Source organism: Fundulus heteroclitus, chromosome 3, assembly GCF_011125445.2.
Source record: "Fundulus heteroclitus isolate FHET01 chromosome 3, MU-UCD_Fhet_4.1, whole genome shotgun sequence".
Taxonomy (NCBI): domain Eukaryota; kingdom Metazoa; phylum Chordata; class Actinopteri; order Cyprinodontiformes; family Fundulidae; genus Fundulus; species Fundulus heteroclitus.
Window position 1 is genome coordinate 4,993,528 of NC_046363.1, and position 26,558 is coordinate 5,020,085.

The 26,558-nt window shown below is 39.1% G+C and overlaps 2 protein-coding genes across 3 annotated transcripts in view; one reads left to right on the forward strand and one right to left on the reverse strand.

Annotated features, from left to right (window-relative positions):
• Positions 1 to 12,583, forward strand: part of mc5ra (melanocortin 5a receptor) — a 44,084-nt gene extending 31,501 nt beyond the window's left edge. For both annotated transcript variants that reach the window (XM_012854006.3, XM_036129037.1), the window contains exons 4-5: positions 2,295 to 2,483; positions 8,889 to 12,583. In XM_012854006.3, coding sequence (XP_012709460.1) covers positions 2,295 to 2,483; positions 8,889 to 9,459 — 760 coding nt within the window. In that variant the 3' untranslated portion in view covers positions 9,460 to 12,583. The remainder of the gene's footprint in view (positions 1 to 2,294; positions 2,484 to 8,888) is intronic.
• Positions 12,584 to 19,102: 6,519 nt separating this feature from the next.
• On the reverse strand, positions 19,103 to 21,195 carry mc2r (melanocortin 2 receptor). The gene is made up of 2 exons (XM_021311415.2): positions 20,749 to 21,195; positions 19,103 to 20,120 (listed from the first exon to the last, which is right to left on the reverse strand). The coding sequence occupies exons 1-2, from the start codon at positions 21,084 to 21,086 to the stop codon at positions 19,553 to 19,555; spliced, it is 906 nt and encodes a 301-aa protein (XP_021167090.2). The 5' UTR covers positions 21,087 to 21,195; the 3' UTR covers positions 19,103 to 19,552.
• Between the last annotated feature and the right edge of the window lie 5,363 nt (positions 21,196 to 26,558).

Here is a 26,558-nt window from a genome sequence, read left to right on the forward strand (position 1 = left end):
CAGTACATCACGTTTCCAAAAGTTTATCTACCACAAGACGGCGTGATTTTTCCGCCTGACTATGTCCTACACATTGTATGACACAATATTAATGTTAATTTATTCAGGGGCGAATTGGTCCGTGTTATTTTGATTTAGATCATGATAAGATAGAGCAATGATCTAAATCAACCTCTTTTCAAGAGCATCTAATAATTGCATTACTGCTGAGTTGAATTGTTACAGGGTGGTAAAAAAGTGGAAATCCTATAAGGATTTCCTTTATGTTTGCTTTTTTAGTCACACCTAAATGTTTCAGATCATCAAACAAATAATAGAAGACAAAAAAACAACCTGACTAAACATAAAAAGACGTTTTCAAATTATGATTTAATAATATGCTCGTTCCATTGTTAAATTACAGATGAACTAATCTATTTTTTTTTGTTCAGTTTGACTAATCATCCATGTGACCAAAGAACCATCCTTGACATCTATCCATTTAAAAGGGGCTGCAAATCCATTTCTAAAGCTTTTGAACTAAATCACTGTCAGAGCCATTATCCATAAATTTGTGCATAAAAATGTAACAATGGTTACCACTGTTACAATGGTACCCCGCTGGTAGGATAGTGAAAAGAGCGTATAAATTACTGATCCAGGTCACAAAGAATTGCATATAAGAGCTCCAAGGTAAAACCTCTGTCTGCTGAAAACAACACAAGGCCCATCTCACATTTTCCAGAAAACCTCTCGATAATTCCAAAGGGTTCTGGCAAAATATTCTGTATAATATAATACAGACAAAATTAATTCCCTGAGATATAAAATTAGCTAGCAAAATAGTAATATTACTACAACAACTACTACTACTACTACTACTACTACTACTAATAATAATAATAATAATAAGTGTTTTAAACATTATTTGATACTCAACATACTCAAAATGGAAGTGCAGCTGTAAATTTTTCTAAAACTGAATTGAGACAACAGAGAAGCAAGAAAAAAATGCTAAAGGCCAGTGGTTCCATCTGAATTCTGAAGGTGAATATTTTAATTAAATCAAGTGTATTGTTTCAGTTGCAAGCTGGAAAACCTATACACAGTCTAATGGTTGTGCTTGGTGATAAATTAACTATTATTAAAAACTCAAATTCAGCTTTAACAAGTTACAATCCTACAACACACCTGAATCAAATGAGGCCTGGTAAAGAGCTATTAATTGTATTCAGGTATGTTAGAGGAGGGGTGTATCTAAAGCTGCAGGATAAAAGCTCTCAAGGACTGGACTTGAGCGTCCTTGGTTTAACTCAAATAGGGTGACCAAACGTCCGTATTTCCCGGGACATGTCCGTATTTCACGTCCTGTCCCGGGCGTCCCGGGTTTTTTTTAGAAAGTGAGGAAATGTCCTGTTTTTTAAATTACTTTTATTGGACCATTAAATTGACAGACACTAGGGCACTGCGCACGGCGCTGCGTGTGACGTAATCCCTGAGCCGCGTCAGTGCGGGCAGCCCTGTTCTTAATCAGAAGATAGATAGCGTGGCTGTCAGTACGCCAACAACATGCCGAAGCGCAAATGTATGTTTAACGACGATTTATAAAAGAGTTTCCCCGCTTTCAGACCGGGTCGAGACAAATGGGAGGCCTTTATTGTGCTATTCATTCATTACAGGAAATGTTAAGCATTTTTTAATAAATACATTTTGAATAAAATTATCATTTGTTATTGTAATTATTGCTGTTGACTTTTACTGAAAAGCATTTTTAATAAACCAACTGTAAATATCATGTTATTGTAGGATTACGTAGGCCTATGTTAAGTGAGTGCATGCCACAGACATCGCTATGCATGGGAACAGAGATCCCATGCACCCCGCCCCCCCCCCCCCTTCGCTCCAATATGTCCTGGTTTACCCAAATGATAATATGGTCACCCTAACTCAAAGGACTGTTGCCATAAGCCACTGCTAACACTTTTCTATATATCTAAGTGCATCTGTCAGTGGTATTAATTCATTACCCATTAATCATAGTTAGGATAGGATTCTCAACATGAGCAACAAGAAAATGTCTCAGACACACAGAGAGAGTGTTAAAGGTTGCACATTTAATCATTGAATGTTATTCTCTGTTGCCGCTTCAATTGAACTGGCTGTCATGCTGTGAGGCAGGGATTTAAATGCATCATTACACTGCAGGAAGCTGTGGTAGCTCATCTGCTGGCTCTTGGAGTAAGCACGTCTGTACAGAAACGTAGGCATGTATGTTTGTGGCCAAATCTTCTATTAACACATCTGCTTTGTTGCAGTCTGGCTGTGGCAGACATGCTAGTGAGTGTGTCCAACGCATGGGAGACAATCATCATTTACCTCCTGAACAACAGACAACTAGTGGTGGAGGAGCACTTCATCAGACAGATGGACAACGTTTTTGACTCTATGATCTGCATCTCTGTTGTGGCTTCCATGTGTAGCCTGCTGGCCATCGCTGTAGACAGGTACGGACAGGACTGCTGTGCTACTGTTCCTCGCACACTTTTTTATGTTTTGTCACGTGACAAATACAAACTTCAATGATGAAGTTTGACAGACAAAAAAAGTACAAAAGAATATATGGTTTTCTGCCTTTTCAAAAATATGCATGCATTAGTATTCGCTGCTAATACACTTACTCTAATACCCAATACCTGAAGGCCACTGTTTACCTTCAGAAGTCCTCCTGTGTGTAAATTGACCTCCGAATAAATCTTGCTGTTGACCTTCAATGTCAAGCATGCTGCATGACGAGGTGAGTGAAACGTCTGCAAAGCTCATCGCAAAACAATACCCAAAACTTTAAACATCTCAGAGCTGTTCAATGTGTCATCCAAACATAGAAAGGGGGTTGGACAACTACAAATCTACCAAGACTACCCAGAACTATTAACTCGCCATTTTTTAAAAGAAAACCATTACAAGTCAATTTGCAGTTTCATGCCAGCAATTCACGGGACACAGTAAACATGCAGAACAAGGTGCGCTGGTCAGATGAGACCAAAGGCCTATTTGTGCTATGAGTGGTGGACCATCTCCACCATCTCCAAAAGACAACTTGAGCTTAATACCACCATTCCACCATCTCCAAAAGACACCATGGTGGTGGCAGGGTAATGCTGTGGGAATAGACTAAAAGCTGCTCTGGGTTGATGGAAAGATGAATGGAGTCAGATGCAACCCAATTCAGGAATAATTGCGCTGCCCTCCCTGAGCCACATGAAGAAAAGAGAGGGAAAGGAGTTTATTTTTCCGTTCTAAGTCTTAATAACAATAACACGTTCAGCAGCCTGCCACTTCCAACCAGAAGCCCCGCCCCTTCGGGGGGGAAGGGGGGGGGGATAAGGGAGTCAAGTTTTTTCTCTTTTTTTTTAGGTCTTTACGGCACTAGTGGCTCGTTTTTCATACAGTGGGCTGTCAGGAAAGGGGGTACGAGAGAGGGGGAGAGACGTGCTGCAAAGGACCACAGGTCAGAGTCAAACCCGGGTCGGCCACGTTGAGAACTGAGACCTCCGTACCACTGCGCCACTGAAGCATGCCCCGCCATTGCCGTCAAGTTGAAAATCGCACCAGGCACTCCCATACAAAATTCAATTCAATTCAATTCAATTTTATTTATTTAGCGCCAAATCATGAAACATGTCATCTCAAGGCACTTTACAAAGTCAAGTTCAATCATATTATACAGATTGGGTCAGATTATACAGATTGGTCAAAAATGTCCTATATAAGGAAACCAGTTGATTGCATCAAAGTCCCGACAAGCAGCATTCACTCCTGGGGAACCGTAGAGCCACAGGAAGAGTCATCTGCATTGTACATGGCTTTGCTGCAATCCCTCATACTGAGCAAGCATGAAGCGACAGTGGGAAGAAAAACCACCCATTAACGGGAAAAAAAACCTCCGGCAGAACCGGGCTCAGTATGAACGGTCATCTGCCTCGACCGACTGGGGTTACAGAAGACAGAACAGAGACACAACAAGAGAGACAAAAAAGCACAGAAGCACACATTGATCTAGTAATCTGTTCTACATTAGATGGTAGTAGTGGGTGAGCCGTCTTCTCTGGATGATGTCACAGTTAACAGAACGCCAGACCAGGTGTACCTACTATGAAGAGAAAAGAGAGAGAACAGAAAGTTAAAGCAGAAATGACAACACATAATGCATAATTGAAGAACAGTAGAACTCAATATAGTGAGAAAATTAGATCCTGATATACTCCAGTAACCTAAGCCTATAGCAGTAAAACTATAAAGGTAGCTGAGAGTAACATGAGTCACTAGTTATAATTTTTGTCAAAAAGAAAAGTTTTAAGCCTAGTCTTAAAAGTAGACAGGGTGTCTGCCTCACGGACCAAAACTGGGAGTTGGTTCCACAGGAGAGGAGCCTGATAGCTAAAGGATCTGCCTCCCATTCTACTTTTAGAGACTCTAGGAACCAGCAGCAGACCTGCAGTCTGAGAGCGAAGTGCTCTGTTAGGAACATACGGGGTAATCAGAGCTCTGATATATGATGGAGTTTGATTATGAAGGGCTTTATACGTTAGAAGAAGAATTTTAAATTCTATTCTTGATTTAACAGGAAGCCAATGAAGGGAAGCTAAAATTGGAGAAATATGATCCCTCTTGTTGATTTTCATCAGAACTCTTGCTGCAGCATTTTGGATCAGCTGAAGGCTTTGAACTGCATTTTGTGGACTTCCTGATAGTTAAGAATTACAATAGTCCAGCCTTGAAGTAACAAATGCATGGACCAGTTTTTCAGCATCACTCCTGGACAGAATGTTTCTAATTTTGGCGATATTCCGGAGGTGAAAAAAGGAAACTCTGGAAACCTGTTTAATATGGGATTTAAATGACATGTCTTGGTCAAAAATAACACCAAGATTTTTTACTTTATTACCAGAGGCCAGTTTAATGCCACCCAGATTAAGTGATTGGTTAAGAAGTTTATTTTTTGAGGACTCTGGCCCAAAGATTAAAACTTCGGTCTTGTCAGAATTTAGATGCAGGAAATTTAAAGTCATCCAGCTTTTGATGTCATCAAGACATGACTGCAGTCGAAGTAATTGATTGGATTCATCAGGATTTATGGATAAATATAGCTGAGTATCATCAGCATAACAGTGGAAATTAATCCCATGCTGTCTGATAATTTTGCCTATCGGAAGCATATATATAGTAAAGAGAATTGGTCCAAGGACTGAACCCTGTGGTACTCCACAAGTGACCCTAGAGTTTGAGGAAGATTTATTATTAACATGAACAAATTGGAATCTGTCTGACAGATAAGATTTAAACCAGCCTAATGCTTTCCCCTTAATCCCTACAGTATGTTCAAGTCTTTGTAGGAGAATATTGTGATCAACTGTATCAAACGCAGCACTGAGATCTAACAGGACAAGTATAGACACAAGTCCATTATCTGAGGCCATGAGAATATCATTAGTGACCTTCACCAGAGCTGTTTCAGTGCTATGATGAGCTCTGAAGCCTGACTGAAACTCCTCAAGTAGGTCATTACTTTGTAAATGTTCACAAAGTTGATTAGCAACTACTTTCTCAAGAATTTTAGATAAGAAAAGAAGATTAGATATAGGTCTGTAATTTACTAACTCATCTTGATCAAGAGAAGGTTTCTTAAGTAAAGGTTTAATAACAGCTACTTTCAAAACCTGTGGTACATATCCATTTACTAAGGATAGATTAATCATGTCTAAAATAGTGCCACTAATCAAAGGGAATATGTCCTTAAACAACTTGGTTGGGATTGGGTCTAACATACAGGTAGAAGGTTTAGATGAAGCTAAAATTTTAGATAGCTCAGAAAGCTCTACTGCTTCTAAACAGTTCAAACACTGCGCAGATTCTAAAGATTCCTCCAATGCTGCCTCACTTACTGAGGACGAGGTAATCATGTTTGGGAGGATGCCAATTATTTTATTTTTAATGGCATCAATTTTATTTATGAAGAATCCCATAAAATCATTACTACTGAGAGCTAAGGGAATGGATGGATCAACAGAGCTGTGGCTCTGGGTAAGTTTGGCAACTGTACTAAAGAGAAATCTAGGATTATTTTTATTCTCTTCAATTAATGATGAAAAATATGCTGCTCTAACTCTGCAGAGGGTCTTGTTATACAACAATAGTCTGTCCCTCCAGATTAAGTAGGATTCCTCTTGGTGTGTAGAGCGCCATTTTCTCTCCAATTTCCTAACATTGCGCTTCAAGGAACACAGCTCTGAATTAAACCAAGGAGCCAGCTTCCTGTGAATAATCACCTTCTTTTTCAAGGGAGCTACATTGTCTAATGCAGAACGCAATGAGGAAGTCACAAAATCATGGGAAATTAGTATTTTTTTCAATTTCTGGATACAGCAATTAATTTCTGCGGGCTCTGGGAGGGCTTGGCCCAATGTGAATTCATCACACGCACTGTTGACTGGTTGGCTAATACGTGCAGTGCACAGTCGTTGGTATAATCTGATTTATTTATTTATTTTTATTTATTTATTCCTTTTTTATAATCTGGTTTAAATATCCCTATGGTTTCTCTCAGACATCAGACTGCATTCAGTGCAGTATATCATGATAGTGATATATTGCAGTATGTGCTAACAGTGATTTCAAGGCCAAAATAGTAGATAACAATTGCATGTTTTATGGCTGCAGTATAACTGTTGTGGAACCAAATGTATTGTTTTGAGAATGTAAAACTGTACAAAAGTTCATGTGTCTGTTACCATCTAGTGGCTGAACAAGAAACCACATTGAGCATCGTATTTTATCCATTAAACGGGTCATCTTAACATTCATCATAACATTTGCCCCTCTGAGAAATTTCCCAGGAGCCGCCACTGAAACCTGTTAAGGTACATTCCCACAAGGCAATTCTATTGCGTTGCTCGCCTGCTGTTGGTTGCCTGACATTTCGCTTCTCTCGCAAACAATTCCCACTGACCACACAGACAATTTCCCCTGAGCTCGCTTGTCTGCGTCATAAATTAGCAGGAGCATCTATCCATTTGCCTTGTTCACATTTGGTGTAAACATACCTTTAGAGACCAAAGCATGTGGGAAGGTACTGGTGCCTGTCTCCAGCTGTCAACAGGCAGGGTTCACCCTGGACAGGTCGCCAGTAGGAAACACAGAGACAACCACTCACACCTACAGAGAGTTTAGACAGGTCAATTAACCTAACAGTCATGTGTTTAGACTGTGGGAGGAAGCCAGAGTACCCGGAGATAATCCATGCATGCACAGGGAGAACATGCAAACTCCATGCAGAAAGACCCAGGGCAAGGGTAGGACTTGAACCCAGGACCTTCTTGCTGCATGGCAACAGCACTACCCATTGCACCACTGTGCAGCCCTTTTTCAAAATCCTAAAGACTAAAATGTAATTTCCAATCTGTGACAAGACTTTAAAATTGTTTACATCGGCTTGCATCATGTCTGGCTGAACTTGATTTTTGCACAATCTGTATTTTTCCTTTCAACATTATGCTTACTTTACTGTGTGTGTTTGGGGTTGTAGTGTGATGAAAGGAGAAAAAGGCGCCGCTTTAAGTCTTGAGGGTAAAAACCATTAGGTAGCCTTTAGGTACCCAGAAGGAATGTCAGGACCCAAATTTATGCTCAGGTAATGAAGATTGTGACATTCCAGGCTGAATTATTTACATAACCATACCTGGTATGTTTTATGCAAACATCTTTCTTGATCCAATCATTCCTTTGAGTCTCCCTTAAGACTTTGAGCTCAGCTGTTGTCAGTGAGTGCAGTTTTATTTTCTGCTATTGTGTTTATAAAGATAACACATCAAGTGATTATTTCACAGCAAGATCAGAATTAAATGCATCTAATCTCTCTTCCAGGCAAATCCTGATTTGAAAAGGTTATGATTTCACTATCTGTGATTGCTTCAGGTGGTATTTAATATAGTGTTTATGGATTAAACACCAAAGAAAAAAGGTTAGTGTTCGTGGTTTACAAAAGGTCACAAACAGCCGTTTAAAATCATCATCCATTGCAAAAACATAGAAATGAGGTGGTGGTAACCATGATGACACTTAAGCACCATTGATCCAGAATAGCTCGTAAGCCAAAGTAGTAACCGGACAAAGCATTTATTTTAACATCCATGCAATATAGCAGCCTTACAAAAACTTCAGTGAGGATTTTGGTTACGTGATAGATAGCAGATAGTAAATGTATGATCTTGAATATTTTAATTTTGGCTCATTCTACATCCCACTTTAAGTGTAGGTATTGTTAAGGATTATTGCCCCTTGCAGTGGTGTACACACTTGGTTCCATATAATGCTTATGGAAGTGATAATCTGGACACTCCACTTCCTGCTTTTACCTGCCCTGCATTGTTTTATGTATGAGAGTCCAGTACTGAAGCTGTGGCATTCCTCTGGCTTGTTAGATCAAATATGTAAAAGCTTCTGTATCAAGAGTACTTTTCTTGATAAAGAAGTCTAAAATAAAGAAGACAACTTTTACAGGGTAAAGAACCTGGGAGAACTGCAACAGTGTACAGTTAATTTTTACAGCAACAAGCCCTGTATAGTCAGATTATGCTATTTCATCTTTTGCTGTGAAATGCACTCTAAGGAACAATGCAGTCATTGTACATCCTGTTGGAAATCGTGGTCACATGACCTGTGTGGTCAAATTATGCTGTATAATTTTCTACAGACAAACACCCCCAGTATTTTCATTGTCTATTGTAAAAATGCAATGAAGCATTGTCATGGTCTGTTTTAAACTCCTGCTTTCGTTTGTCATTCAGTTTTTGGCATTTAACCTCAGAAACATGGCCTCAGAAAACTAATAAGCATTTTTGTTTTCTCCACAGGTATGTCACCATCTTCTACGCTCTGAGGTACCACAACATCATGACAGTAAGGAGAGCGGGCTGCATCATCGCAGGAATCTGGACCTTCTGCACTGGCTGTGGGATCGTCTTCATCATCTACTCCGAGACCACCCCGGTCATCATCTGCCTGGTGTCCATGTTTTTTGCCATGCTGCTCATCATGGCCTCCCTCTACAGCCACATGTTCATGCTGGCCCGCTCGCACGTAAAGCGGATTGCAGCGCTGCCCGGCTACAACTCCATCCACCAGCGCACAAGCATGAAGGGGGCCATCACGCTCACCATCCTCCTAGGCATTTTCATTGTCTGCTGGGCTCCCTTCTTCCTTCACCTGATCCTGATGATCTCCTGCCCTCGCAATCTGTATTGTGTGTGCTTCATGTCCCACTTCAACATGTACCTCATCCTCATCATGTGCAACGCTGTGATTGACCCGCTGATCTACGCCTTCAGGAGTCAGGAGATGAGGAAGACTTTCAAGGAGATAATCTGTTGCTACAGCTTAAGAAATGTCTGTGCCAACCTTTGCGCCCTGACCGGTAAGTTTTGAGAAACAGAGAAAGAGAAGACAAAATGTGTTGGACGGATGAACTGAACCAAAGCTGGTGCTGGAAGATAAAAATCTGAAATTGAACATACAGTGTATAAAGACTTCTTTTGCTTACATATTACAGGCAAAACAGCTCTCTGTTAGGTTTTTGTTTTTCACCAACTGGTAAAAAGGATGCGGCAGAATGGAGACAGAAACAGTAAAGTGTTTACTAACATGCTAATGCACTGTATCCAAAATGCACACAAAGAGCCTGATTTATTAGGTGCATTATCCAAACACTCTACTAGCCCCATCTGAAATCACGAGTCATTTGAAAATGCGTCACAGAAAGCTACCCTTCTTTTCACCTTCCCCTGACATTTCCTCCACAGCTTTTTTTTTCTTTGTTTGTATTTTTGCTTCTCTTTTTCAAATCAATGAGAATCTATCTTCTCCTACCCTGCAAGACTATGCCTGACAAGGCAGCCTGACAGATGGAGAGGAAGAACGCCTTCTTATTTACTTCAATTAGTGAACCGTATAGGCTAAAAGAGTGCTTAGATGCTCACTGTTAATTACCAATGATGGAAACCCCAGGCACCCAGTGTTGCTTTAGAGCAGTGATGTGTGTTTTCTCAGCAATTAGGACTACCTGCTTGACGCCGCAGCATGGGCAATGAAGTTTGGACAGAGATGTGGGAATTGTCTCTGTTGTTACAATTCTAGCCATAGACACTTTAAAATTCTAAACCATTGCTTTAGGGGCTAAAACATGGAGGCAATGTAATGTCTGTAATGTCAGGGACTCTGGCATATGCTTGAATCACTCATTATTTTTTTGTAAAATCAGATTTCAGTGCCACGTGAAGCAAACACAACTGCAAAATTCTGCTCTTGTCCTTTACAGAACATTATTAAAATGTTTATTATAAAATAAAGAAGGGGGAGGAGGGGCAGATATGAATAGAAGGAAATCACCAATAGCAGCAAATCACCAACATATAATGACAACATTTATAGTCATTCAACTGTGAGATACTTTATTGATCCTGTGGTGGAACTATTTTGTCACTACAACAATGTACCAATGCAAACAAGATAAATAAAATAGTAAATAAAGTATAAAGGAATCCAAAAAGTAACATTAGGAACTGAAAAAAGAATCAGTAGAAGGATTAAATTGTAAACTGTCAAATTCACAGGTTAGTAAACTATATTTAAAGATGTAAATTGTAGTGGAATGTTCAGCTCTTTTGTAAAGAGGAGCTGTTGCACAGTGAGACTGTGAATGGCAAGAAGAATTTCTTGAATCATTCTTCTGGGTACTCTTGCCTTCCCCCACAGTCCAAAAACATGGCCGTTAGGTAATGGATTCCTCTAATTTCCCTTAGATGTCAGTGTGTGCCTACATGGTTGCTTGTTCTGTTTGTCTCTGTGTTGCCCTGTGATGGATTGCCGACCTGTCCGGGGATTACCCGACCTCTTGTCCAATGACCGCTGGAGAGTGGCGCCAGGGAACCCATGACCCTGCAAGAACAACAGAGGAAAGGCAATGGATGGATGATAAATGACTGAAAGTCAAACCCATGGCTTGTCCTATTTTTGATCATTTGTGGGTGCTCGTAGATCATTGATAGAAAGTAACATCCCCAAAAAAGATATCTTACCCAATCCTGATGCCAATGATGAATCCAACAGTGTTGCAATAATTATGCATGCAGTTGTCATAGGAGAAGTGCATCTAAAGCAATCCAAAATGCCTCAGAGATATGACAGGACTTGATTTTTCACAAAATGCCTTTCATTTCCTCATGCTTAGACCCATGTAACATGCATTTTGAATGCTTTAACTCAGAAGGCATGAGAAGAAACACTGTATCAGTGGCTTAACATTAATCCAGATGTGGAGTTAAATGTAGGTATAGTCACACTGTAAATAGATTAAGGATGGCTTTGTTTGGACCACCTTCAAAGGTGGTCTGAGATCCTTTGAGAGTGACCCAATCCCACCTGGAGATAGAGAGGTAAATACAGGTGTGAATGTTTTTGTATGAGGATTAGTGACTCTACCTCACCCTTTTCAGACCTAGGAGGTACCACAAGGTGGTACCATTTTTTGTGCTATAACGCATGTTTGAATTATTTAATGTTTATTAAATAACTCTTAGTCTGTTAGGTATTGTCCGGTGAATATCAGCCGAAACAGCTGATATTAAGACTATAGTTGAAAGTATTATTCGATCACTGGCATTCTTTTAATAGCAATCTCTGCACACATATGGAATAAATCAGTGACTACTCTTCAAGCACAAGAATTTATTTACAGACAAAAATTGCACATCCAGTGAACACCGTTACAGAATGTTGTTTATTTGACTTAACACAACATTTTGATCAAGAAATCCTCTCTACTAGGCCAATGAAACTTAATTAAACTACTAAGCAAAATTAAGATTAAAGAAACAAAAGAACTACTGTATGTGTATACAGAATAACAAAAAGCTGTACTAACGCTTGTAGCACTATCGAATGATGACGGAGTTAATTAAAGCAAGCATTATGTTTAACCAAACCATAGTTTACAAGGGTTAACAGTATGTCAATAACGGAGGCTAATAGCGGCTAATGCTAGCGGACATTAGGCGCTAACTTAAAAATACTTTTCAGCTATATTTTGTTATATAGGGTTTGGCCCCATCGTTGTACAAAACCCTAATGGAAATAAAGTTTGTCATAACCATAAAGCACAACCCAAAACACATCAGCATAACTTTGTTTCAAGGCTGCTAGCAGGAGCTTAGCCTGTAAACTCCAGGTCTCTTTACGTCAGTCAAACCTTGAAAACAAAACAGTAAAAAACACATTAAAAGCAAACCATTTAAATGATTAATCCCATCCTATCTTTCCCTGCTTAACTCTGCCAAAGCTCTCCCTCTGTGCCCGTTTGATCAACTACGGTGCCTCCGATTGCAAGAAGTTACTTCAGGGTGAAGCTAGCGGGCAAAGAGCAAGTGGTTAGCTAGGGGGGAAAGCCTGGGCAGGGTGAGCTGTACACGAGTCTCCGGTAGGACCAGTGGCGGCTGGTGAAAAAAAATCTTGGTGGGGCTGGGCCTAACCCAGTACATGCATTTAAATTAAAAGTCGGAAAATTACTACAATTCCACAATAAGCATTTAATTAATAAAAAACATTGTTCACAAAGGACTATTTTGGTGTTTTTGTCTTATTAATCCTTTTCACAGACTCATGCCAGAGGGTTTGCATACATTGTACATGTACGTATATTATTACAAAACAAACGTTTACGTCTTGACTTTAATATGTATCCTAATTTTTTATTTATATAATGATTTAAGTAGAACAATGACTAGTGCAAAATTAAGTTGTATTAACCGGAGATGAAGTGTAGACTGCAAATTCTGTCGTGGTATGATGGCTCCTACAGTCGATTGGGATTGTCTGCCTGCGTCCTTTTCATTGAAAATATCCATTTCTTTCCTTTTTCTTCGTCCTTCGGTAAACAAAAGAAACGTACATCCGACGATTTGGAATGCCTCTGTGTGCAACCGGGAGCACAAAAATTCGTAGGCATTGTTTAGATTCCAAAAATAAACTAAAAGTACGCTCTAATTCAACCGTTTTGTCACGCTGGTAAGCGAAAACAGTGCTGTTTTTGCCGACCACCGTGACCCGGATGTAGCGTGGATGTAGCTCGTGACCACACGCGTGAAATGGTCTATACACCCATAGACATCATATACTCTTATATTATGTCAAATAGCAAGGGCAAAGACTCCAGGAGCCCCAAAGCCATTCATTTTGGCGATGCTGATTGGACAAATATTTATAAATCTTCGCTAGCAACAGTATACGATTGGTTATTTCGCTACACTTGTAGGGCTCCTTCAGTCACAGCCCCAAAAGTGTAGACGAGAAATTATACGTTTTGTTGGTGGAAATGCACTGTTAAATGAGAGTCAATTGATAGAGTTAATTAGTAGAAGTGTTTTAATAATTCTTATTACATGTAGCCACATACTATTAAGTAAAAACTGACATTAATAACACTTTTAAAATCTATATATATTTTGACTTTTCCCCTCCACATCTAGGGAGGGCAGCGCCCGAGCGCCCCCTATGGGCCAGCCGCCACTGGGTAGGACCATGAAAATCAGGGAAGTTGACAATAGAGGATAAACTCATAATTTTGTTTGGTCTATTTTGATGGAGTAGTTTTAACTAAACAACTTTAGTGGCATCATGCAATTTCCACAACTGCTAATTTTGGTTGCTTTTTGCAAGAAGCTGCTGGATATGATAACATGTTGATGTCTAAATAAATTATATCCAATCTTAAACTCAGGATCTCCCAATTACTAAGTGGGGCAAACAGTGAGTAATTCATCAGGACCCCACTTTGTGTGAAAGTAATTTATAACACCAGTACTTTTTCCAACTATTAATCATGTGTTTATTGTTGCTGGCATAAAATAAAATACATTTTTTAACAAGAAAATAAGACTCAATTGTCATTTGCCTCAGTAACATTCTTTCAGCATTTTGTCCTCTCTGAATTACAAACAACCCGGTCACAGAGGTGCTCTGTTGTGGTAGTTCTGGTTGGAAATTATGATTCTTGCTGCAAAACTGACATTTTTCTTATGAAAACAAACTGACCTTCACCCCTGACAACATTAAAGGAAACACATTGCTTGCTACCAGTGCATTGCCCACACAGCTGGAAGGTTTAAATACATGTTAGGGTCATCATTTTGTCCAGTGTGAATGTGTTTATTCCATCAACTTTTTGTACAGAAATGAAGTTATTTATATACACTGGCATTATTACCACAAAATCACACATGAAAAAAAGATTAAATTAGTATTTAACCATAAATTAAATAAAGCTCTCTTTGGGTTTCGGTTTATGGAGTTAAAGGCACAAAAACGTTGAAGGGACACGTAGTTCTCTATTTACTTTGAAAGGCATGTGAAAAACTTGAAGGAAAAAAAATTGGAAATTACTATCCATCCAAATATTATGCTACAGGTATCAATAAAGTTACACAAAAATAAAAAATAATAACGCCACTTGTCAACAACCAATTTTCTAGCTGCTGCTGTACATCCTGTTCCTACATAGTTAACAACCAGCCTGCTCAAATCTGCCCCTGTGTAAAAGCATTACATTTTTTCCTCAGACAAGAGCAGAAAGTTACCCTCTTGCGCCGTTCTGTCACTGTGCTCCACATCGATCTCTTCATTCTGCTTCCCCTCAGTGTGTGCTGAGGTGATGCTTATGAGATCCCATGTAAAACCATGAATGTATAAATAGCTGCACAGCGCTCTCTGTAATTTTGTGCTGGTGCCTACCTCCCAACTGAAAAGCTTGATACTACTTTATTGAAAATACAGCGACCTGCTGAGCCTGAATGTCACAATGCATTGCTACAGACACAAAAACAATATTTTTATCTGTGAAACATGTTATTAACTGTAAAGAGTTGGTCCCTGTATATATCCTTGGAAACATTTTTGTTCTCAAAAATATTAAGATAGGATATGGTGAAAAGAGTGGCAAGGTTTAACCTGTCTTGTGTTCTAATAGTGTCACAATTTATTGTAAGTCTTTTGCACTTTTGAGATTATTTATGGGAGAGCATATATAAATGTGAACCGACTTGTAAAAACATTTCTTCAGGCTATTTTCCAGATTTGCGCTTAAACATATCTGTGCTTTGATTGTATGCGATATTGTTAAAATATGATACTGATTTCTTGTTGCCACAGACAAAAAAAGAAATGCAAATATTTGTGCCTCAGATGCATCACTGGACTGGGGTTACCCTGATTGCATGTTTAAGCTGTTGGGTATGTGCAGTGAGACCGTTCACAGCCTGTGACACATTTTACATAGTCACGTTATGAACAAATGTAAGTGTTAGTTTCTGTTTCAATGTGGCTTACAATTAATTCATCTACTTATGTATTTATGTGTCTGAATAAAACAAATGACAAATCTGAGAGCTGTGCTATTAATTGACTCTTCTAATAAAATCAATATCCTGTACTAGAGTTACCCTGAAGACATGGGTGTGCTCTTGCAATGGATGGGCTTCTGAATTTTATTGTTTCAAGATTTATTCAGTCTCATTAAATATTATTCAGTTGCGCAAAAATAAATAAAACTAAAAATTATGAATTATTCCCATCAGTGACAAAGATCTGATGACGTATTTTAATGAATGCAAGCCTGTTTTACATTTAGCAGAAATAATTTATATACGAGGCATTAGCTATAAACAAGGTCTGTATTTTTAGTAAAAAGAAAAAGAAAAGACAAGCTGAATTCTGTGCAAATGAAATTCAAATAAAAACGGACAAAACACTGTGGAACTGTTGCATTTTAGAATATGTATAAATTTCAGACTATATAGCAGCTTCCATTTATAGTCCATCCAACTGTAGTGTTACTTCAACAGTTCATACAAACTGATTTGTTCATAATTAGAATGACCTTTCAAGTTCTTTTTCTGTCACATTCACTGGCACTCCAGGCAGTCATAAAGGCCTTCAGATGCCTTCTGACTTTTCTGTACATATGTGGGCGCTCACTGACACCAAGAAGGAACAGTTACATGTGTGGCCCAGCAACATTTATGTGAATTGTTTAATTTGCAAGGAGTGGGGCTAACTGGAACAACAGTAGAAGACAAAAGATCTCATCACCCCTGAAACTTAGTCTGTTTGGAGTGTTGCACACTGCTACGGCAAATTAAAACAGCAAGTAAAATATGCACCCTTTACAACGCAGTGTATAATAACAAGACATGTGGTTGCCCTCTTGTATTTATCGGTTTCAACATGAGGCCATGTCTGCCTTGTATTGTAGGCCTAGAAATGTCACTGTTCATCCCTGCAGTACCTAACATGGCACAGTAGGAACACCCAGGCATCTTCTATGTTTGGTGAACTTAACTTGATGTGTTGAGACTGGTGACAGATCACTCATCTGCTGAGGAGTAATGCTCTCTGGTGCTGTTCTAAGTTAACCTGGCCCGTCAGACTAATTTACATCATGTATATTCAACACACAGCTTGTCAGTCTGGACAGGCCCAGACTCTCTGATTTAAAACTTACCAGACCAATCAAAGTGCGGTAGGTGGGAGTTGATGATAACGTCACTCTTTACCCATAATGCAGTAGTGCTTGTTTGTGACCATGACAGTTAAGATAGCGGCTGTTGTGAAGTGATGTTTTAATAATACCCTTTATTATGTCCTGGATATATTTAAAACCTCAACAACCGGCCGCTCTAAGGGCTAGAACAGAGCGTGTTGCTTGGAGTTTAAGTTACATCCGCAGTTATCTGATTGGTTCTAACCTGTTTCTGCTGAACCTCTTAGTCCTGCCTTTGAAACATAATATGCTGTGTTAAGTCAGTCTAGCTGGCCACACTATTTCTAAGCATGCTAGCTTTTTTCTAATCAAAAATAAATAAAATAAAAAATCTGCTCCCATCTCTGGTCTATGGCTGTGCTAAACTACTTCTCAATAGTCTGTGCTGTGGTTGTTTATGACAGACGTTAGACTTCCAAATTGAACACATTGATGGCTTTGTTAAGTTAGAATAATGTATCAAGAATTCATCAGTCTCAATAAATTCTAACTCATTAGCTGCTGAAAAATCAATCATAAGGATGAATTCTCCTAAATAGAGAGCAATCTCATTGCATAATTAAAAAAAAGAAATGAAGTAAGCATATTTAAAAAAGATACACAATTATTTCACATAAGATATATTCTACAATGATTAATTGTGTAAAGAAACAAAAACAAAGAAAAAACTCACAAACATGAAACTTAACACTGCTTAAAGACAAAAAAATTTTATAATACTGTGAGTAAAAGCTGAAAAGACTATTAAATGAACAGACAAAAAAGTTTAACTTGCATTAAAGATTTTGGTCTCTCCCTGTGGAATTTAAAGAAACCCCCCACTTCCTAATTTTAAATCTAACATTTCTTGGAGGTTATAATGTTGTGAATGAACTCAACAAGGGCTACCATTGATCTGTCAAGTTGTCGGATCAAAATACCAGATTATAAGCAAATTAGAATACCATGCTTTAGTCCGGATCTGGTTATGTCTAAGACATGTGCTGCTGTGGGCACCATCCCAATTTTCCGTTCAGCTGATGGAGAGTTCTGCATAACAGTCATTTCAATCTGAAAAACTCACACAGAAAGAAAAGACAGAAGAATTTTATTGATACAATATTTAAGATTTTGGTGCTCAGACCTCGGCAGGAAACATTGACGCTGAATTTTACTTTAATATGCATAAGCAGGTGTATGAGAACAGGGATGTTTCCCCCCAGGCCTGAAACTGGTGGTGGAGTGGAGATAGAAGAAGTTGGTTCAGTCCATAGACGCTGGTTGGTGAGATGATCTGCTTGAGGTGTATTGGTAAGATCCAGTAGACTGGGTGAGCTGATACCAGTTCTTCCAAGGACCCAGAAAGGTTTGCATGAATCTGTCCAAGATGAGCAAGCATGAAGTGACAGTTGAGAGGAAAAACTCCCCTTTGGGAAGAAACCTCTGGCAGAAGGTTGAAGGAGCACCATGGAAAGCCAGATGGAGCTTGGCTACGATGGTGAAGGGGATGGAGGAGGGCTGAATCAGGGTCATCTGAGTCCAAATCAGACATTGTGCAACCACTGCTTATGCTTTGCCGGGAGACGTGAATTTGAAGTTCTTTTAAGATGAACCCAGGATGCTGATTGGGCTTTGTGGAGGTGTGGTACAAAGCTGATTGGCTTACGTCGGAGGCGGATGAGCCTCTGATTGGATGGAGGTAAGTAATTCAGTTTCTTCTTGAACTTCCGCCTAGGCTTCATTTAGACCAGCACTACGGTTGTTCTGCAGAAGACAGGTGTCAGCTAGTTCACAGTGTCACTAATGTTGGATTCCTGGATGGCTTTTCACTTTGGATCATTCCGAAAAGAAGCTTAGTACAAAGAAAAAGATACCCTTAAAGGGAGGCTAAGAATATTGAAGCATGGTTTCCAAGAGAAAAATAATATCATCAGGTAGGGCTGGGCGACACGGCTATCAAATAAAATCTCCACTTTTATTATACTCCATCTGAGTAATTAATTATTTTCTCCTTTTCGTTTCACAGACAGAAATTAAATAAATTATTTGAAAAACTTTAATTTCAAATAAAAGCAGTTACTTAGAGATGAAATTAGGTCATTTACTCTTCTCTATCACCTAGTTTGCACTGCAGAGAGCGAAAAATTAAAAACAATGTTTGTAGATAAACTGGCTTGTAGCGGATTGGAACTGTTGACCATTTAAGGTTCTTAACATGTGATCTTTAAGAAATGGCAGTCTCACATTCAGCATCTAGAATTTAGACCCACTATTTAAAGTTATGGCTATTACTGATCTAATTATTCAGTGTTTTAAAAGTTTTCTTAACTATTTAACTCAGACTTACTTACTTACTTTAAAGGACATTTTGACATGAATTCACAAGCAGCTAATGAAACTTTTTATTATATCACCAAGTTTATTGAAACTAATCTGTATGGATGCGTGAGATAAGAGGTTGTTTTGGTTAAAACAGTAAGAGTATAACAAAGGTATCTTTCAGGTAATGGGAAAAAAAGCAATGACAAGAGTTTATAATACACAGTTTATCTGTCAGCTCATAAATAGTCCTCTAAGAACCAGCAGAAGAACAAAAAAATTTACTAAAATTGTTTGAAAACATGATTTGTAAACTCACCATTCCTTGACTTGGAATGTTTTGTCACTTGTGATGTATGTCCAAGTAGAACCGTAAAAAAAGGAGTGCTGTGGGTTCATTTTATTAGCTTCAGCTGCTTGGTGGCACATTGGACTGGAATCCCACAATAATGTAAGCTTTGAGAACTCATGGTTCAAAGACAAAAAATAAAAATAAAAAAAATAGCACAAAGGGGTTTCGTGCAATTTTGGATGAGCAGGTTTAATGTTGTGCATTAGTTCTATGCGTGCGTTCAAAAAGTGCAGCTTAATTGTGTTCTGTGGATGAAAAGCATTTAAAAGCAAAGGTTTGGTTTATTTTATTTGCAAACATGATTTACAGTCTGAACAAAACAACATCTTTCTGAAAGTGTGCCTAAGCTCAGCCATGCGGAAGGCATAGATTGCTGGGTCTATGAGGGCATGGCTCATCATCAGCAGCACATGCAGCTGGAACAAGGATCTGTAGCATTCACAGTATGGATTCATAGGGCATACCATGATGATGATCAGGTGAACAAAAAACGGTGCCCAACACACGACAAATGCCCCGAACAGAATGGTGAGAGTAAGAGCCCCTCTCATGTTGCTGCCCCACCTCCTGTGATGCTGAGAATTATCCCTGCCACCACCAGGTAGCGCCGCAATGTTCTTGGCATGAATGCGGGCCATCATGAACATGTAGACATAGAGGAAGCAGATAGTTGCCAGGGAGATGATGAAGAAGACAATGAAGCAGATCATGATGAACTTGAAGTCGGAGAATTTCACCATTAGCACAGCCAGCACTGCACATAATGTCCAGATGAGCCCCAGGATAGCACCAGTTCGCTTCATTGTCATGATGTTGTGGTATCGTAGTGCATGGAAGATGGTTATGTAACTGTAGGATAGAAAAACAAAAGAACATTTTAAATCTGATCTTTTGGATTACAAATTTTCAGACAGGTTGAGAAGACAACAAGCGTTAATGGTAGAATTAGAATTATTCACCAAGTGGCCATATGCAAATACAGTATTTAAAATTTTGCTACTGCGACTTGGTGATTAATGAAGCTTTTAATAGAACCCTATTTTGGTTTGGTGGCTAGCCAAAGTAATTGGAAAAAGCTGCAAACCCACACATTGTTTAGATAATAAATCTCATTGATTTATTATCTAAACAATAAATCAATGAGATTTATTGATCTCATTGATCAATAAATCTCATTTATTGATCTAACCCTAACCCTAAGAGTTTAAATATGGCTTCTTGAATTTCATGTGACAAATTAGAGAACTGCTACTGATTGAATGGGTCTTCCCTTTTTTATAACATATTGTTTTATTCAAACAGATGCTTCGTGTTGTTGGAAGAAGTCCAAAATGTGTCAATTTTAAGGTAGTTGGCTTTTTTTGTCAGTTAGTGTATGTTATGACCACCATCTTTTAATCAAAAGATCAAAAGAATCCCTCATACTTTAATTTGTTAAACAATTTGCTATGATCAGATCTGAGTCCTGCTTACGTACCGGTCAACTGCGATTGCCAGGAAACTGGATATGGAGCCCACGAAGGACATGCAGAGTAAGGAGTCCATCACATCATCTAGGTCAGTCTCAGGAGGACCCCTCTTCTGCAGGTGTCCTGCATCAGCAAGAGCTATCATCAAGTTTTCCCAGGTTTTTGTTACGCTGGCAATGGTGTTGAAGGCAGCCAAGCTGCACATGAAGCAATACATGGGCGAGTGGAGGTTTCTGCTGCGTATGACAGCCACCACAACCAGGAGGTTCTCAGCCAGGCTGATGATTCCGACGGTGAAGAAGACAGGAAATGGGACCTTCACCTCAGGACAGTCTGTTTGGTTCATTGCAGTAGTCTTTATGGTCTTATCTGATTCAACTGTTGTTTAACTTGCCTAAAAACAAATAAAGACAAACTGAAATATTACACATTTCTATGCTAAGACAAAATAATAATAATGTGCCAGTAGAGTTAAACTTCTAAGATGCAGAATTATTGAATTACTGAATGGAAATGGTCTACCAGATGTAACTCTGTCTTTGAAGAAACACGATATTTATTAACATTATGAGCTCAAGCAAATTCTTGGTGTTGCAGTAATTGCCTTAGTGGTACATAATAGGGAGCTCAGTGTGTAGTGTGTACATTGTGTGCATTAGACATATTGACATTGATCCCTTGGAGAGAGGTGGCGCTGTGCATTGCCAGGGCGGATGAATGGCAGGCTGTGTGTGTGGCAGACAGAGATGGCGACTGGAGCAGCTGTAGTTCCACATCCTTCATGACTGCTCCGTTCCGTTCACGTTCGACCAACGGAGGAACTTCAATGTTATTTTAATAAATGAGAATGGTTCTACATTCTCTGTGACTATACCGACCCGCTGTCTGTCGTTCACCGTCAAATTACAGAACTACTCCAATTTTCTGTTTCGTTCCAGTCAATTGGGCTCAGGCTAGATCAAGCTCTACAATTTGAATCGTAGCAAACTGGAAAAAGAACAACAACCTCCGGTTTGTCAAAGTTAAAGAAGCTATAAGTAAATTTACTGTAAAATCAATCTAAATCAACAACGTTTTAGTCACGTTTTTCTCCTTTCAAACCTAGAGGTACGGAACTGCTTTGGTTCAGAGTGTAGCTCGTGTTTACTTTTCTGTGCTATTACGCAATGTTTTAAGTTATTTAATGTTTAATAAATAACTCTCAGTCTGTTAGGTATTGTCCGTGAATATCAGCCCAACAGCTGATATTATGACAATAGTTGAAAGGAATGGTTCATGCACTGGCACTCTTAACAGCAAACTGTGCACACATTGAATAAATGAGTGACAATTTCTCTTCAAGTTTAAGAATTTATTAACAGAAATAAAATAAACATCCAGAGAACATCTTTATATAATTCTGTTTATCTGAAATAACACTATATTTCAATCAACAAATCCTGTCTACTAGGCTAGTGAAACTTAACTAAAACTACTAAGCAAAATGAAGATAAAAAGAAGGTAAGGAACGATGTACACACAAAAGAAGCAAAAAAGATCAAATAAATTGGTTGATCATCATCAGAATGATTCAGTGAATCCTGGTTCATTGCAGATCTAAGTTAAACCATCAAAGTTCATCTTAAAAAATATGGAATGAGGTTAAATTAGTTTAACTAATTTAGAACAACACTTGGCATGTGTTTCAACCCATTCAGAATGCAAATCCTGAGGAAAACAAAACATTAATTGATAAAATAACATTTTAAAGAATGATTTTCTCAGTAAAATCCATAACTTTAGGACGCTTGATTTTATTAATGCGGTTATTCCTCTGGGAAGATAAGGGTCGATGTAGTGATCGGTCGCTAAATGGGTGAATCCAAAGTTATACAAAACACCACTAAATCAACATTAATGGTCCATATCACTTCCTGTTTGCGGTAAGGCGTATTGTATCACTTCCTGTTTTCACTGCGTGAGCAACGGTTTGTTGCTCCAGATTCTCTCGCTTTTATCTTTAATCTCTTTGCTGTAACATCTGTTTCTAACACATAAGCACTTTTAAAACATTTTCTGTTGCTGCACATCACGCTTGGGAACTCCTCGTGTTTCACGGTTTGCTCTCTTGGCGTGGTAGAAGGGCGCTAGCCTAGCTTTAGCCTAGCCTAGCTTTAGCTCCACAATGGCTTCCTCTCCTACTATTACTTCAGCTTCTCCGTCTCTGACTAAGTCTCCCCTTATCTCCTGCTCTCTGTGTCAGATGTTAAGCTATTCCTCTGCCTCCTTTAGTGATAATGGTACTTGTAATAAATGTAGTGTTTTTGTAGCTTTGGAGGCGAGGGTGTCAGAATTAGAGTCCCGGCTCCGTGCTATGGAAAGACCAGCTGATAGCCGCCCCTCTGCTAGCGCGGAGCCACATAGACCTAGCGTTAGTTCACTTAGTGGTCCTCCAGAAGCACCCGAGCAGCCGGGTAAGCAGGCCGGCTGGGTGACAGTTCGTAGGAAGCATAGCTCTAGATTTCAGCCCCCAGTTCACCACCAACCCGTCTGCGTTTCAAACAAATTTTCCCCACTCAGCGACACACCCGCTGAGAAGCCGATCCTGGTTATTGGGAGCTCAATAGTCAGAAACGTGGCACTAGAGACACCAGGGACCATAGTTAAATGCCTGCCAGGGGCCAGAACGGGCGACATAGAATCTTACCTAAAACTGCTGGCTAAGGATAAGCGTAAATACAGTAAGATTGTTATTCACGCTGGCGGTAATGACACCCGATCACGCCGATCGGAGGTCACTAAAGTTGGTGTTGCTTCGGTGTGTGAGTTTGCTAAAGCAATGTCGGACTCCGTAATTTTCTCTGGTCCCCTGCCTGATTTGACCAGTGATGACATGTTTAGCCGCATGTCATCATTCAACCGCTGGTTGTCTAGGTGGTGTCCTGAAAACGACGTGGGCTACATTGATAACTGGAGAACTTTCTGGGGAAAACCTGGTCTGATCCGGAGAGACGGCATCCATCCTACTTTGGATGGTGCAGCTCTTCTTTCTAGAAATCTGGCCGGATTTATTAGTCCTCCTAAATGCTGACAACCCAGGGTCCAGACCAGGAAGCAGAGCCGTAGTTTAACACACCTCTCTGCAGCTTCTGTACTGTTACCCACCCATTATCCTATTGAGACGGTGTCTTTCCCACGGCCAAAACTTAACAGATCAAAAACTTATCTAAAAGGAACAAATCTTAAAAACCTAATAAAAATCAATACGGTTCACCTTGAACCTAAAAATAAAACAATTAAATGTGGTCTATTAAATATAAGGTCTCTCCCTCCAAAGACTTTGTTAGTTAACGAATTGATTTCTGATAAACAGATTGATTTGTTTTGTCTCACAGAAACCTGGCTACAAGAAGACTACATTAGTATAAATGAGTCAACTCCCTCCAATTATTCAAATTTCCACATTCCCAGATCTGTGGGATGAGGAGGAGGAGTGGCAACTATCTTTCAGTCTGATTTATTAATTAGTCCCAGGCCAATTAATAACTACAGTTCTTTTGAACATTTAACCCTCAGTTTCCCTCATCCAAGCTGCAAAGCAATAAAACCTCTTCTGTTTGTTGTTTTGTATCGTCCACCAGGCCCTTACACTCAGTTTTTGGATGAGTTGTCAGATTTCTTATCTGATTTGGTGTTAAATACTGATAAGGCTATTATAGTGGGTGATTTTAACATCCATGTTGACACAGAATGCGATAACCTTAGTGTAGCCTTTAAAACTATCCTAGATTCAATTGGTTTTGCTCAAAATGTGCATGAACCGACGCACTCTCGGCTCCATACTTTAGACCTTGTTCTGACATATGGCATTGATTGTGAAGAATTAACAGTATTTCCTCACAACCCTGTCCTATCTGATCATTTTTTAATAACATTTGAGTTTAATCTAACTGAGTTCTCCACCCCCAAAAGAGGGTTCCATTATAGTAGATCTTTATCGGATAATGCTGTATCAAAACTTAAAGAGTCTGTCCCCTTTTTAATATCCTCCGTATTGCAGAAATGCCCTGTAGATGGCAGCAATGTTGTTTCTTCCAATTCACAAATAGATGTCTTTGTAAACGGTATGACTTCGTCATTGCGTTCTGCATTAGACAATGTAGCTCCCTTGAAAAAGAAGGTGATTATTCACAGGAAGCTGGCTCCTTGGTTTAATTCAGAGCTGCGTTCCTTGAAGCACAATGTTAGGAAATTGGAGAGAAAATGGCGCTCTACACACCGAGAGGAATCCTACTTAATCTGGAAGAACAGTCTATTGTTGTATAACAAGACCCTTCGCAGAGTTAGAGCAGCATATTTTTCATCATTAATTGAGGAGAATAAGAATAATCCTAGATTTCTCTTCAGTACAGTTGCCAAACTTACCCAGAGCCACAGCTCTGTTGATCCATCCATTCCCTTAGCTCTTAGCAGTAATGATTTTATGGGATTCTTCATAAATAAAATTGATTCCATTAAAAATAAAATAATTGGCATCCTCCCAAACATGATTACCTCGTCCTCAGTAAGTGAGGCAGCATTGGAGGAATCCTTAGAACCTGCGCAGTGTCTGAACTGTTTAAAAGCAGTAGAGCTTTCTGAGCTATCTAAAATTTTAGCTTCATCTAAACCTTCTACCTGTATGTTAGACCCAATCCCAACCAAGTTGTTTAAGGAGGTATTCCCTCTGATCAGTGGTCCTATTTTAGACATGATTAATCTATCCTTGGTAAATGGATATGTACCACAGGCTTTTAAAGTAGCTGTTATTAAACCTTTACTTAAGAAACCATCTCTTGATCAAGATGAGTTAGTAAATTACAGACCTATATCTAATCTTCTTTTCTTATCTAAAATTCTTGAGAAAGTAGTTGCTAATCAACTATGTGAACATTTACAAAGTAATGACCTACTTGAGGAGTTTCAGTCAGGCTTCAGAGCTCATCATAGCACTGAAACAGCTCTGGTGAAGGTCACTAATGATATTCTCATGGCCTCAGATAATGGACTTGTGTCTATACTTGTCCTGTTAGATCTCAGTGCTGCATTTGATACAGTTGATCACAATATTCTCCTACAAAGACTTGAGCATTCTGTAGGGATTAAGGGGAAAGCATTAGGCTGGTTTAAATCTTATCTGTCGGACAGATTCCAGTTTGTTCATGTTAATAATAAATCTTCCTCAAACTCTAGGGTCACTTGTGGAGTACCACAGGGTTCAGTCCTTGGACCAATTCTATTTACTATATATATGCTTCCGATTGGCAAAATTATCAGACAGCATGGGATTAATTTCCACTGTTATGCTGATGACACTCAGCTATATTTATCCATAAATCCTGATGAATCCAATCAGTTACTTCGACTGCAGTCATGTCTTGATGACATCAAAAGCTGGATGACTTTAAATTTCCTGCATTTAAATTCTGACAAGACAGAAGTTGTAATCTTTGGGCCAGAGTCTTCAAAATATAAAGTTCTTAATCAATCCCTTAATCTGGATGGCATTAACTTGGCCTCTGGTAATAAAGTTAAAAATCTTGGTGTTATTTTTGACCAAGACATGTCATTTAAATCCCATATTAAACAGGTTTCCAGAGTTTCCTTTTTTCACCTCCGGAATATCGCCAAAATTAGAAACATTCTGTCCAGGAGTGATGCTGAAAAACTAGTCCATGCATTTGTTACTTCAAGGCTGGACTATTGTAATTCTTTACTATCAGGAAGTCCACAAAATGCAGTTCGAAGTCTTCAGCTGATTCAAAATGCTGCGGCAAGAGTTCTGATGAAAATCAACAAG

Bases quoted from the DNA above. Each gene is read 5' to 3' on its own strand.
- mc2r (XM_021311415.2), bottom strand. From the start codon at position 21,086: ATGAACCAAACAGACTGTCCTGAGGTGAAGGTCCCATTTCCTGTCTTC. The intron at 20,121-20,748 runs GTACGTAAGCAG...TCTATCCTACAG, and splicing joins CTGGCAATCGCAGTTGACCG to TTACATAACCATCTTCCATG.